The sequence below is a fragment of the Trichophyton rubrum genome, assembly GCF_000151425.1.
Source record: "Trichophyton rubrum CBS 118892 genomic scaffold supercont2.4, whole genome shotgun sequence".
Taxonomy (NCBI): domain Eukaryota; kingdom Fungi; phylum Ascomycota; class Eurotiomycetes; order Onygenales; family Arthrodermataceae; genus Trichophyton; species Trichophyton rubrum.
This window is the reverse complement of record NW_003456425.1, coordinates 518,094-531,089: the sequence shown is the minus strand read 5'-3', so window position 1 is coordinate 531,089 and position 12,996 is coordinate 518,094. Positions and strand designations below refer to the sequence as shown.

Sequence of the window (12,996 nt, the reverse complement as noted above, 5' to 3'; positions counted from 1 at the left end):
CGAGACAATGGAGCAAGATCGTCCGTCAAATGACATTTACTATTAGCACCGCGTGGAAGTCGGAAAATAAACACATCACACTCATAACTTGATATATAAAAAATGTTTTTTTTTTATACAAAGTAGTCTACCGGGCTAGACGTGTCTATTCCCTCCGGGATGCACTATTCAATTAACTATAACATGAGGAAGAAGGGAAAAAAAAACATAGAAAAATGATAATGCAAAGAATACAACCCTGGGAGCTTTCAATAGTATATAATCCTGAACAGTGGGAAGGTTGCATTAGAGATACAGAAAGGGTAGGAGGTGGAAGGCTGCAATTTGGTGAGTGTAATCATGCTTGAGTTTAGACGAGGTCTCTCTTGACAAACTCAGCCAGGAGAGTCTTTCCGAGGGAAGCAGGGCTTCGCTCGACAATGACGCCGGCATCTTGGAGAGCAGCAATCTTAGAGTCGGCGCCTCCCTTGCCTCCGCTGACAATAGCACCGGCGTGGCCCATTCGTCGGCCTGGAGGAGCACTGATACCAGCAATGAAGCTGACGGCAGGCTTGTTGGCCTTGTTCTCGCTCTTGAGGAAAGCGGCTGCATCTTCCTCGGCACTACCACCGATTTCACCGATCATGATGATTCCGTCGGTCTCCTCATCCTCAAGGAAGACGCGGAGGCAGTCAATGAAGTTGGTTCCAGAGAAGGGGTCACCGCCGATACCGACAACGAGAGATTGGCCAAGGCCGGCTTGGGTGGTCTGGTTGACGGCTTCGTAGGTGAGGGTACCGGATCGGGAAACGATACCGATACGGCCTCTCTTGTGGATGAAGCCGGGCATGATACCGATTTTGCATTGTCCCTACAGTGTGATCGTTAGTATATGATGTGCAACTCGGGATGTGATAAGGTATGCGTACGGGAGCGATTATTCCAGGGCAGTTAGGTCCAACGAGACGGGTCTTGTTCTGGGATTTTAGCATATCGGTGATGCGGACCATATCTACAGAAGATTAGCAGGGGATGCAGATAATTTTGTATTCATATAGGTCATACCATGCTGAGGAATTCCTTCAGTGATACTATGCAATATATTAGTTTCTTAAGGTTAAACTCTTGATAACAGCTATATTCAGGCAACATACCAGACGACGAGAGGTACCTCAGCGGCAATAGACTCCTCGATACTCTTAGCAGCCACGGATGGTCTTTGTCGATGCGTTAGCACCAAAACTCCAAGCTATACCAGCAAAGCAGACATGTACATACGGAACGAAGATGGCGGAAGCAGTGGCACCGGTCTCCTTGACGGCCTCTTCGACGCTCGCAAAGACGGGCTTGCCGAGGTGAGTCTCTCCGGCCTTCTTGGGGTTTGTGCCACCGACAACATTGGTTCCTATGCGGGCATTAACACTGTGTCTTTTCGCCTGTTGATAAGAGAGCAGTACCGTAGTCGATTGCTTGTTGGGCATGGAAGCTAAAGGTCATCGGAAAAAGCGACGGTCAGCCAGCTTTATACACCCCAGAGCGAGGAGAAATGAACTCAATTGCAACGTACGTTCCCTGCTTTCCGGTGAAGCCTTGGAAAATGACCTTGGTGTCTGCGTTGATGCGGAGGTTCTTTACTGTCGAGGCATAGCCTGTGAGGCCTGCGAATCCGCGTCGCTGGACACGGGAGGCATTCTGCAACGCAGAGAGCGTAGAGCGTCTGAAGGACTGCATATCTGAAGAATTGCAACAAGCAGCAGCCTGTATAAAAGCAGAAAAGAAGAAGAAATGCTGGGGAGCGAGGGCGCGCGGAAGCTGGAAGGGCTGAAGTCGAGATGCAGTGCAGAGAAGGACGAAGGAGAGAGTCGGAAGTCGTCGATGTTTTTTACAGTTTCAGTTTTCGCAGCGTGGCTCGTCCGGACCAAAAATCTTGACCCATGCAAGGAAGACACTCACAACCACCACCAACCACGACTACGACTATAACGATACCCACGAAAGCGACCACGAAACAGCGGTGGATAGAAGTGTAGAGGTCGCTGGCGCGTCTTTTTTTCTCTTTTGGAGTTCTTTTTTTTACCCGGCTTGTCTTGCCATTTTCCTGCTCTGACTGCACACCATGGCGACGAAGACGATGACCATGCCGAAGCACAAGCTTCCAAAGAATATCAAGCTACCGCCAGAGAACGAGCGATACATGAGGGCCTGCTCCGATATAGCAAATGCGCTGATCCAGGACTACGAAGCGCAGCGAGATAATAGCAAGTCGAAGAAAGATATCAATTTGAACAAGCTGCGGGGCACAATCGCAAAAAAGCATTATCTGAGCAATCTGCCGCCCTTGACAGCTATTATTGCTGCTGTTCCGGAGCATTATAAGAAGTATATACTTCCAAAACTGATTGCCAAACCGATAAGTGAGTGGCAAGCTTCTTTTACGTCTCTTATGTCTAGGTTATCAGCTAACATATTATTTTTCGCTATAAAGGAACCTCCTCTGGAATCGCTGTAGTTGCGGTTATGTGCAAGCCTCATCGATGTCCACACATTGCATACACAGGGAACATTTGCGTCTATTGTCCGGGTGGCCCAGATTCGGATTTTGAATATTCTACCCAATCTTATACTGGCTACGAACCAACTTCCATGAGAGCTATCCGAGCCCGATATGATCCTTTCGAGCAGGCGCGAGGTCGAGTTGACCAGATAAAATCACTGGGGCACAGTGTGGATAAAGTGGAATACATCATTATGGGTGGCACGTTCATGTCACTCCCTGAGGAGTACAGAGAGACATTTATATCACAGCTCCATAACGCACTTAGCGGTTACCAGACTGATAATGTGGACGAAGCTGTGCAGGCAGGAGAAATGAGCAATATTAAATGCGTTGGAATCACAATCGAGACACGACCGGACTACTGCCTTGACACCCATCTTAGCAGCATGCTTCGGTACGGCTGTACCCGTTTGGAAATTGGAGTACAGAGTCTCTACGAAGACGTGGCGCGAGACACAAATAGAGGGCACACTGTAGCTGCTGTGGCAGAAACGTTTAAACTATCGAAGGATGCCGGATTCAAAGTGGTCAGCCATATGATGCCTGATCTCCCAAATGTCGGAATGGAGAGAGACCTGTTCCAGTTCCAGGAGTACTTCGAGAACCCTGATTTCCGGACCGACGGCCTTAAGATATACCCAACCCTTGTTATTCGAGGAACGGGCCTTTATGAACTTTGGAGGACCGGCCGGTACAAGAACTATACCCCAAATGCTTTGATCGATATTGTGGCCAGAATCCTCGCCGTCGTTCCTCCATGGACCCGTATTTACCGTGTACAAAGAGATATTCCAATGCCACTCGTCACATCTGGCGTAGAGAATGGCAACCTACGTGAACTCGCTCTCAGCCGAATGAAAGACTTTGGCACCACCTGCCGTGACGTGCGTACCCGAGAAGTCGGCATCAATGAAGTAAAGAATAAAATCCGACCAAACCAGATAGAACTTGTTCGACGCGATTATACAGCAAACGGAGGATGGGAAACATTCCTTGCCTACGAGGACCCAAAACAAGATATCCTTATTGGCCTTCTCCGACTACGAAAGTGCAGTTCCAAGTACACCTTCCGGCCTGAGCTTACAGGCCAACCAACTAGTTTGGTACGAGAGTTACACGTTTATGGATCCGCAGTCCCTGTTCATGGCCGTGACCCCCGCAAGTTCCAGCATCGCGGATTTGGAACTTTGCTAATGGAAGAAGCTGAGCGTATTGCTCGGGAGGAGCATGGAAGTCGCAAGATCAGCGTTATTTCTGGCGTGGGTGTACGAAGCTACTATGCCAAACTAGGATACCACCTTGATGGAGTATATATGAGCAAGATGCTTGATCCTCCTGATGATACCGAGGATTTCGACTAGATCGCTGATAGGGTTTATTTCTGATGTCTATTGTATGCTTTACAGGTGTTGGTGGTTAAAAATGGATCCTGGGGATTTCTAGGCTTGGTTTTGGTGCAAGAAGGCTTACAATGATCAGGCGCATGTTTGCTAAAAGTTCGTTACCAGTTGCCTTTTGTTAAGAATTGATTGTTTTCATATTGAGTGCGAGACACTTATGTACGAAACCCCATCTTCTTCATTTCTTTTGCAATCTAGACTTATTGGCAGGACCTCCATATAGAATCTGTTTTATCCAAACTGTGGATAAGACCGGCTACAAGTTACGTATAGGATCAAATCTGGAGTATATCAAATAAAGAATCTATTATCAAAGCCAGGAGAATTATAACACCAAGAAAAGAAAATCGATTAGAGGAATCTAGATCGTACACAGCAAAATACATAGGATGGCTTTGATCTACTTGCAACGATTCCTCTCAGTAAGTGGAATATAGTTATTGCAGCTTGATCTTTCCCAACCTCCATTCCAAAACAACGTACCGTCTTAGCGATCCAAATGATACCGAATCAATAACTCATCTTTTCAAGGGAATAAAGAATATATGAAAAAAGTAGTGAACAGTCCCATTAAAGCTAGCCAGCCTTATGATATAAACGCAACATTGCTGATAATGAAAGGAATATAAATGAAAATGGATGTGGGTGTTGCGGAGGTTTTTTTCAATTCAACGATATGGCTCCCCGTTGGCTCGATCGCATATGTAGGAAGGCCTGGAAGCCGCAGAAGACGGCAAAGCACTAGAAAAAACAGCGAGTCAGTTCTATTATACCCGGGAGATGTTGTGATAAAAGGAAGGCTCTTCGGATATCAGGTTTCGGAAGCGCGGAGGCAAAGTCCAGTGCTGCGGGAGGGGTAAAAACGTACAGCATAGATGACAACAGCGGTGAATATTGAAGCTGCAACGGCTGCAGGGTGTTCTGTATCCTTCTTAGAGCCGGTCATAGAATGGTGGTTGGCCTGCGGCGAGAGTTTGATAATATGTTAGTCGAGCTGAAGCTGCGATGCGCGCAGGGTGAAAAAGGTCGGATACAACGCACTTTGAAGAGAGAACCGATGACGGAAAGGATGATGACTGCAAATATGGAGATGATGCAGCTATAGATTGAGAGAAAGAGTCCATAGTTAGCGGGTGAAGGCAACGATACTCTTGATGGGATAGGCAGCTCTTACCATGTCCATGCGTTCATAGCAGACACGACGGGCTTCATGGTGGCGGGAGAAGCGCGATGGCAGAGGCAGATACAGACAGCAGCAGGTAGCAGGAGATAGGATCTACAGCTTTCGCTTGGTCGCTGTGATGCAAGCTATGCTGAGGTCGGTGGTTGGAGGTGTTTACTGTGCTGCGAGGTTATTCGATGTTGCGTCAGTGATGGAAGTTTCGTGAGCCACAGCCAAGCGCTGCTCTCCAACTACGCAGCAAAGCCATTTTCTCTGTATACGAAGAACAACCAATAACTTCTAAGAGCAACAAACGCTCGCTAAGAGTTATTCATTGATATATGAAGCTACTCTGATATAAACTGAATGGCTACAGGTACCTACAGCTCTCCGTTTGGCCAGCGTTTAGCGTGTTCCACTCGATACACTGCTCGAAAGTGACGCCTGATCCTCCAAAGATATCCAGAGCACTCCCTATCGTGAGATCGACCTTTCCTTTGCTCTTCTCCTTCACCCGCTCAAGGTCTTCTATCCCTCGTCCTCCGCCAGCGTATGTGACCGGAATAGTGCACCATTCTGCAAGCCTGGACACCAGCTCCTGGTCAATACCCTGTTGTAACCCTTCTACATCCGCGGCATGGATCAGGAACTCAGAACAGTACGGCTCGAGCATGCTGATGGTCTCTAGAGTCCTCGGATAACACTGGTCAGAGCAGGCTTTGTCATACCTCGACCTCGGGAAGGAGGAAGAAGGCTTTTTTTATGTCGATCATACAACACGTACCCTGAGTTATCTCCATGTTGGTGACCGTCTGCCATTTGTCCATGGCCACAAACCAGGTATTCCCTCGCTTGCGGCAGCTAAGGTCCAAGACTAGTTTTGACGTGTCACCTCCTATAGCAGCCAGTATGGACTGCAGCCGGTCGATGGAGAATCGAGCGTCTGGGAAGAGATAAGACGTAACCACTAGCTAACCATCCGTTTAGATCACCGGCTTCTTTCCAAGGACCATCTAGCATCCTGAAAGCAAAGGCCATAGCTAACAAGAAAAGGGCCAGGATGCGTTTCATTGCTCACTTTTTCTGCGCCAGCATCTAACCAGTACTGCGCATTGTTGTCTGTAATCCCACCAGCAATGTGTAGGCCGTCTGGCCATGCCTTCAGAGCTTCGATAGCGGCGTCATCGTTTCCCGGCCCGAGTTTCACGACATGCCCGCCCGTTAGCCCGTTGTCTCTGTATAGCTTCGCAAAATAGCCAGCGGAGAGCTCGGAGACGAAGTTTGTCTTGAGCTCCCCAGGCTTGGTGCTAAGGGTTCCTCCCACTATCTGCTTGACCTGGCCCGCGTGAAGGTCAATACAAGGGCGAAACCGAGTCATATCGAGGGGATGGGGGGGCGGAGATGTGAAACGGCCTGTCTTAGATGTTTTGTCGCCTCTCCAAACACCCCGCGATGGTCTCCGTCTTTATAATTTGCTCGTCATTCAGGTAGCTAATAATAAACATAATAAGAATTGTATTTGATAATAATCTCTTATCGATGGCCTAGCTATCTATCACGTGATTTTTGAAAAAAGAAAAAACTGACGATAAGTTTCTGGATAAGCAAAAAAGAGACGTCAAGCAAAAAAGCGACATAGGACGTTTGATATCTCGTCTAGAGCAGCCACGAGGATTAATCATGCTAGGGAAGAGGAAGAGAGAGGTTACGGTGGCCTCGAGGAAGCGGGCTGTGGCCGTCAAGGACGAGTCTACACTCGATACAGCTGCCCAGGAACGTCTTCGGAAATATTTCGAATCCCGTTTCGAACCTCTGGAATTACCTAGCTCGAGATCAGGGGCCGTCTTGGATGGATCCAGTAATGCTTCTGATACAGATGACAGTGACCAGGGCGAGTGGGATGGCATTGAGGAAGAGGACAGTGGTGAAGACGAGGATAGCAACGGGCCAGAGCCAGAGGTAGTGGACTACAGCAAACCACTAAAGCTGCGAACGGAGCTTGTTGACAAGGCTGCTGTGAAGAAATTTATGGTGAGTGCGCTACTTTCCCCTTTTCCAATGATAGTCAGAAGCACTGGATTGACCCGTTGGACAGAGCTCAAAACCACCGTCTCTCCTCTCCGACTCTACCAAGCCGGCAACGACGGCGAAGACGAGAAAAGGTGGAGAAGAAGCTACCGATGACCTGACGACAGATGCTGCCAACCTCAAAAATGACCTAGCTCTGCAGCGGCTACTCAAAGAATCTCATCTCCTTGATTCTGCATCAGACCTCAACCCGACTGGTGTAAACAGGCACAAAGCCCTTGATCTTCGTGCACAAACCGCTGGCGCAAAGACGTCCATTTTCACGCAGAGAAACATGCCAATGTCCCACCGGAAAGGGATTTCCGCAAAGGCTACACAGAAAGAAGAGAGACGACGGCGTGAGGCGCAGGAAAACGGGATTATTCTGGAGCGTCCCTCGCTTGCAAAGTCTAAGCCCACTGCCAAAAAGCGAGAGCGCGGTATTGGCGGTCCGTCGGTTGGCAAGTTCGTTGGCGGAACTTTGAAACTCAGTCGTCGGGATGTTATGGCGATTCAAGGCCCAAAATCTAGCAAGAAGGCAGGCAGGGGATCTGGAAAGGGAAAGGGGAAACGCCGCTAGATCCAGAGGGAGAAGAGGGAACGAAAAAAAAGAATAAAGAGAGATGCTATCAGAGAGGACTCGCTCTCTAGCTTCTCTCCATTCTTTGCTTCTTTTTAGCATCCTGCATACTACTACACGGTGCAGGGTGAGCATATGGATGGAATTCCCTCCTTGGTCTTCGTATCCTTCAGCAAAGCAAGCAAAAAGGGAGCAAAGAGAACGGCGTGTGCGTTCGGTAAAATAAAGTATATTCTTCTCTCTCTCCAACTTCTTTGGCTTATCGATGTCTATCAAAACCGGACATGTCAACAAGATGGACGATATGCAGAACAGGGCAATGTTTCACACCAAGGCCCGTTGTGGAGGCCACGTTCTGACGCCGCAGGTAAACTTACCCTTCTTCCTTTTTTTTTCTTTTCTTTGACGGCTTCTCACTGCCTTCGATCCATCAATTCCGCTCTCCTCCACTACTAGGGCTGGGCTGACTATCCAGAAGCTATGACCCACACTAAATGCCACCCTTGTTAGGGGTGAAACTGTACCTGAAGCAGACCTCGGGTGCTCTCCTGCTCTCCCAGGATACCTCGAAACGTTAGGCAACCCCATATATACTGCCAAATGCAGTACAGTGCAGACCTGCGCACTGTGGTCGATAAAGTGAGATCAGATCATCAAATGTGGAATCAGATCAGACAAGCAGTTATTGGAGATCCTGCTTGGACCGGGTATAGAAATTATCCAGTTCCGTATTAGGCGGACGACATAAACGTCATCTCGGGTTTGAACTAGCGTCTCTCGAAGGTGGAGGTGAGAAATGCAACCATCCAGAAGAATGCCCCAGTAACTTGAGCAGATACTACTCATAACCCATAGCCTTAACCAACTCCCCGCAACTTCCTGCTCCCCCTGCATAACTGATATCATATACTCGCCTGTCAGTCAAGCCATTTTCAATCAACCGGTGGAGCTACACCGGCTGTCAGTTCGTTAGTGGCCAAACAGAAGCGCATGTACGACCTGTGACTCCGGCATTTCAACTTCCCCAGCCTAGCGAGAGAGACCTGGAGAAGACGAGCTCACGCGCATGCATTAACAAAAAGAAAAAAGGGAAGAAAGAAGACGGTCAACAGATGTCAGCCTCATCGAATGCATGTATGTACGATCATAGCTAGATATTTCTTTTCTCACGCCATTCCCGTTTCCGAAAAGTACCCCGATGCAGCCGGCCATGTCCAGCTAGCTAGAAGAGCGATCGCTCGTTCATCGAAGCCGACGAAACGGCCCGGGTTCGCCAAGCAGGCATCGCGATCAATATCAGGATGGATCATGAGTGCAGAGACAGCTCGGAAGAGCAGGACCAAAAAGTGTATTATTGGCCAGCCCAACATGTCGGTGTACAAAGAAGTAAACCGGGTTGGCTGGCTGGCTGGATGGGAGGAGGGAGGTGGCGGCTGGCCAGGCGATGGATGGTGACTTGCAAAAATGCTTAGGTTGAAGCTTGGAAGAGAGATCCTCGTGTTGACAGAGGGGAAAAAACGAGGAGAAGGAGGAGTAAGAGGTTCGTCCGCCATCTGCAGCTAAAGAACTAGTTGGCAGTGGTCGATCTGGGGAGGCGATTTGCCTAATCGGTCAACTGTATACGCCAGAATGCTATCCAGAAACAGCAAAGGGCCAGAATCTGAGCAAAGCTACGGTTTGAAGATGTTGCATCCTTCGAACTAACGAGTCGGTAAGTTCACCATCATGGTGATGGAGAATACGGAGTTTATCGAGATCAGAGTACATCCAACTTGTTGTTCAAACATATGCACGGGATGGATGCCGGGGGGTGGAGGTGGTTTGTCTAGCCCTCAGTACGGATACTCATCCTCACAACGAACTACAGGTTGACCATTCAGTAGGCTTCTTTGAACACATGCAAGAAATTTCACGAACGTCGCAATAGTCCATACTGAGGTGTGGAGAGGGCTGAAGAACACCCGAAGAACAAAATCGCTAGTAGGCTGGGCACACGTACGATGACCGTTTGGCCGATCACGAATTTGATCGATAAACTGGGAGCTCGTGTGCAAGTCCATGTCCATCATTGCCGGTATTTGGTCAAGGAAAAACGGTTGATACGATTCGCCTCTGGGTTCTTTGCTCTAGCTGTCCCCGGCTAGACTGCTTCTCTAGCCCCTTCAGTCGCTTACCCTGAGGCCTCTTCTTCTTCCACCTCTGAGTATCTCCGAGAGAATGCTCGGAGTTGGCTGCGTGTTTCAGGATTGCCGGTTCCAGAGCTCCTAACCATTTTTTTTGAACCTGGTTTACGACGTCGATGTGTTATGTCAGACAGCTTGTCAGCCAGCCAGCATCCAGTTGCAATAATAATGGAAGCACGGTGACTAATCAGATGAGATTACTTTTAGAGAGGTCGACAACGGCCCTGCCAATTCTCCAGGGCCAACGGTCTATTACGGTCCATAACGGTCTTCTGTGAGATCCCAGTCGTGTGATGGGTAAATGTGATCTCGAGCATGACATGCTTTCCCCTCCCTTTTTTTTTTTTTCGTTATCCCGGGTTCAGAAGCCACCAGCATGCAGGAATCATGTTTTCAGCAATTGACCTTGGAAGAACGGAGCATGAGCCAAAAGAACGAGTTAGCTCCCTTATGAGCCCCAGAATGGGGTGCAACGAACAAGATCGAAAAATTTTTCTTTGCTTCGATGGAATCATCGCGATCGGCTCTCTCCACCTTGTGGCGTTCCCGAGAACCAGAGCCAGAATTCTCTCCTCCAAGCCCATATTGCAAGGAGGACCCTGTCAGCAGCGTACGTGGTCAAGAGGAGAAGGGAACAAGAAATGGAGAAAAAGATAGAGGAGAACGATCTGTCCATTAGCTCACTAGCCTCGCTACCATGACGCCATGGTTGCGTGCCTGTTAGCTCTATCAAAATCATGGAACGCTTCCGTCATGGTCTAGCTTTATCCGCCCCTTTTTCGTTCCTGGTTCGGCATCATCGAGGCTGGAGAACGGAAATTGGATGCAATATGCACTCCGAGCGCCTCTCTCGCCATCGCTAGAGACGATACGGAGTATACTTAAATAAACAACCTTTTTTTCTGCGAGGAGAGCAGGCAGACCGAGCACAAGAACAAGAGGAAAAAGAAATAAGGGGGAGTGAAGCATAAGGTGGTAACCGTTGCCCGATCGAGCCGTAAGCGCTTGGGAAAAAGGATACACATGCATGGATCCACCACTTTGGCATCATATTTTTGAAGACGAGAAGAAGAAGAAAAAGCAAAAAGCGTGATATGGCAAAAGAAAGGAAAAGCAAAAGGGACGAGAGAGGCAGATGGTAGAATGCCGGCGCCAATAATCCGGTCGTTCATCATGGCGCCTGAAGATAAGGGAACTACTGTTCTAATTATGGACCGACGGTTTTTTTTAACGATCTTTCTTTCATGCATATGCGCACATCGTACCAGCGGCGTTCAATGATTGTCTTCGTGCCCTCAGGTGCCGGCCTCAGCAGAAGCAGTAGCAGCAGCAAGCAGCAAGCAGCAGAACAATGCTTATATATATATATATGGGAAGTGGCCAAATGCAATGGTCCTAAATATAGCCGTGCCCAGCAGAGGAATGAGGCATCGCAGTGTCCATCTGTATATTATTTGTATATACTTAGACCTGCAGGTGGATGTGTGTACCTCGCAGCCCAGCCCATCCTTGCCCGGCACATTATATGTCATACGGCCTTGAAACGAGAGGAGAAGCGTGAGTGGAGGAGGATCGCATCCCCGTCGCCCCCTGTACATCAAGTCTGCAGGTTGAACCTGAAACACCCAGGTCTTATATTAGGGGGTTCCACTGGCGTCAGTTTGAATGCCCACCCAGCGCACCGCCAGCCCAGCACGTCGCCATCGGCTCGCTATTGGGCAGAGGGGCCAGCAGAGTGACAGGCCAGTGGCAGTACTTTAGAGGCACATCCCTGGGATGCGCTTGTTCGAGGCCGCGAAGGGACATCCATCCATCTCTCTATCTCTCGACTCTCGCTGGCTGGCAATCGAGCCCTGTATCACCGATACGACCTTACCACCGCCTCAGGGGGGCAAACCGAGCAACTCCGAGCCTGTGCAGGCGTAAAACGCTGACAGTACAGGCGGTACGCACGGCTTGCTGGCTGCTGGTACTTCCTTCGCTGCGCTGGCGGCTGCAGAGAGCAGAAGTACCTCCCTTTCCGCCGTCTCTTTTTTTCTTGTCGCTGGTGTCTGTCGATACATCTTCTCGCTCCCTCCCAGGTCTTGCGATCTTATCTCTCTCTCTCTTTTCCTTTTCCTCCATTCATTAAACGGGCCCTCTCTCGCTCTGCCTACCAAATCAACCTCCCCCCCCCTTCCCCGTCCGTCCCCTTTATCCAACCGCCCTTGCGCCAGCCCGTTCTCTTACATATATCCTTAGTCCCTCTCCGCCTCCCTCTCTCTCTCTGCTCCTCATCTTGCCCTCTCTTCGTCTCCTCTCTCTGCCATCCTCGACCCGACTGCTTCCTTGGGCTGGCCCATCTCATATCCGCCGTCTCATCTCCCGTCTCATCATCCTCGAACGGCTCTCGTCCGCTTGCAAGGCTGAAGGCTGGGCCTTCTCTGCATCTCTCTGACTGCTGAAACTACTCCGGAACTTGAATCAAGCCCGGCATTCCCCCCCTCCCCTCCCCTTGAGTACGCTACATTACGCCGTGACAACGTTGGGCCATCTATCTATTCGCCTACGTTTCGCCTTTTGTCCATCATATTACTCCTAACTTGCTACCTTGATATTGTCTGCGACTGGTGTTTGATCAGGTTAGTTGGCCTCCAAACCGTTCTACCGACCGTTGAGCCAGGTCGAAACTGCCAGCGCTTAATGCTAACTCAAGGCTCTTCAGGTCAGGCACATCACCATGTATCCCCATGGCGCGCCCATGCCGCCTCCCCAGAAGCCGGAGACCTTCATGCTATCAAATGAAGCCCAGCAGAGTCTGCCACAGGATGTTCAGGTCGCTCTACAGCAGGTTGACAACCGTACGACTTTCCCTCCTTTTCTTTTCAGTCGGGTATTGGTTTGCGGCAAACTGGGCGCTAACTTCTCATGAACAGTCAAATACTTCCTCATCTCCGCCCCAGTAGACTGGACGCCAGATCAGCTCATCAGACGATTCTTGCTACCCACCGGCGATTACGTCTCATGTGTCCTATGGTATGTCATGATCACTCGCGGCAGCTGATTGCTGGTTGTTAACCCAGTAGGAA

The 12,996-nt window shown here is 49.4% G+C and overlaps 7 protein-coding genes across 10 annotated transcripts in view; 3 read left to right on the top strand and 4 right to left on the bottom strand.

The window, feature by feature from the left end:
• Window positions 1-349: 349 nt before the first annotated feature.
• On the bottom strand, window positions 350-1,710 carry TERG_04056 (succinyl-CoA ligase [GDP-forming] subunit alpha, mitochondrial; the record flags this gene model as incomplete). Its single annotated transcript, XM_003234956.1, has 7 exons — window positions 350-850; window positions 909-991; window positions 1,045-1,070; window positions 1,134-1,196; window positions 1,258-1,384; window positions 1,437-1,465; window positions 1,547-1,710. 7 exons carry the CDS (start codon window positions 1,708-1,710, stop codon window positions 350-352), a joined length of 993 nt encoding a protein of 330 aa, XP_003235004.1.
• A 385-nt stretch (window positions 1,711-2,095) lies between these two features.
• On the top strand, window positions 2,096-3,897 carry TERG_04055 (elongator complex protein 3; the record flags this gene model as incomplete). The annotated part of the gene is made up of 2 exons (XM_003234955.1): window positions 2,096-2,393; window positions 2,465-3,897. 2 exons carry the CDS (start codon window positions 2,096-2,098, stop codon window positions 3,895-3,897), a joined length of 1,731 nt encoding a protein of 576 aa, XP_003235003.1.
• Window positions 3,898-4,599: 702 nt separating this feature from the next.
• Window positions 4,600-5,148, bottom strand: TERG_04054 (uncharacterized protein; the record flags this gene model as incomplete). Its single annotated transcript, XM_003234954.1, has 4 exons — window positions 4,600-4,677; window positions 4,805-4,897; window positions 4,978-5,035; window positions 5,111-5,148. The coding sequence occupies 4 exons, from the start codon at window positions 5,146-5,148 to the stop codon at window positions 4,600-4,602; spliced, it is 267 nt and encodes an 88-aa protein (XP_003235002.1).
• Window positions 5,149-5,468: 320 nt separating this feature from the next.
• TERG_04053 (phosphoribosylformimino-5-aminoimidazole carboxamide ribotide isomerase) lies at window positions 5,469-6,476 on the bottom strand (the record flags this gene model as incomplete). Its single annotated transcript, XM_003234953.1, has 3 exons — window positions 5,469-5,782; window positions 5,883-6,069; window positions 6,177-6,476. The coding sequence occupies 3 exons, from the start codon at window positions 6,474-6,476 to the stop codon at window positions 5,469-5,471; spliced, it is 801 nt and encodes a 266-aa protein (XP_003235001.1).
• Window positions 6,477-6,947: 471 nt separating this feature from the next.
• Window positions 6,948-8,915, bottom strand: TERG_04052 (uncharacterized protein). 2 transcript variants are annotated; one of them, XM_003234952.2, is made up of 2 exons: window positions 8,123-8,915; window positions 6,948-8,014 (listed from the first exon to the last, which is right to left on the bottom strand). In XM_003234952.2, exons 1-2 carry the CDS (start codon window positions 8,331-8,333, stop codon window positions 7,365-7,367), a joined length of 861 nt encoding a protein of 286 aa, XP_003235000.1. In that variant the 5' UTR covers window positions 8,334-8,915; the 3' UTR covers window positions 6,948-7,364. The 2 variants fall into 2 exon arrangements, with proteins under 2 accessions (XP_003235000.1, XP_047606162.1); XM_047749704.1 differs by having other exon boundaries at window positions 6,948-8,915.
• A 214-nt stretch (window positions 8,916-9,129) lies between these two features.
• On the top strand, window positions 9,130-10,767 carry TERG_12095 (uncharacterized protein). Of its 2 annotated transcripts, XM_047751106.1 has the most exons (2): window positions 9,130-9,564; window positions 9,629-10,767. In XM_047751106.1, the coding sequence occupies exon 2, from the start codon at window positions 10,244-10,246 to the stop codon at window positions 10,583-10,585; it is 342 nt and encodes a 113-aa protein (XP_047606161.1). In that variant the 5' UTR covers window positions 9,130-9,564; window positions 9,629-10,243; the 3' UTR covers window positions 10,586-10,767. The 2 variants fall into 2 exon arrangements, with proteins under 2 accessions (XP_047606161.1, XP_047606160.1); XM_047751105.1 differs by having other exon boundaries at window positions 9,130-10,767.
• Window positions 10,768-11,873: 1,106 nt separating this feature from the next.
• TERG_08804 (uncharacterized protein) overlaps window positions 11,874-12,996 on the top strand; it is a gene marked incomplete at its 3' end in the record, with an annotated part of 4,053 nt that continues 2,930 nt past the window's right edge. The window contains exons 1-3 of one of the 2 annotated variants that reach the window (XM_047750609.1): window positions 11,874-12,549; window positions 12,633-12,768; window positions 12,844-12,947. In XM_047750609.1, coding sequence (XP_047606159.1) covers window positions 12,648-12,768; window positions 12,844-12,947 — 225 coding nt within the window. In that variant the 5' untranslated portion in view covers window positions 11,874-12,549; window positions 12,633-12,647. Of the gene's footprint in view, window positions 12,769-12,843; window positions 12,948-12,996 lie in introns of both variants that reach the window. The other variant, XM_003234950.2, reaches the window with a different exon arrangement.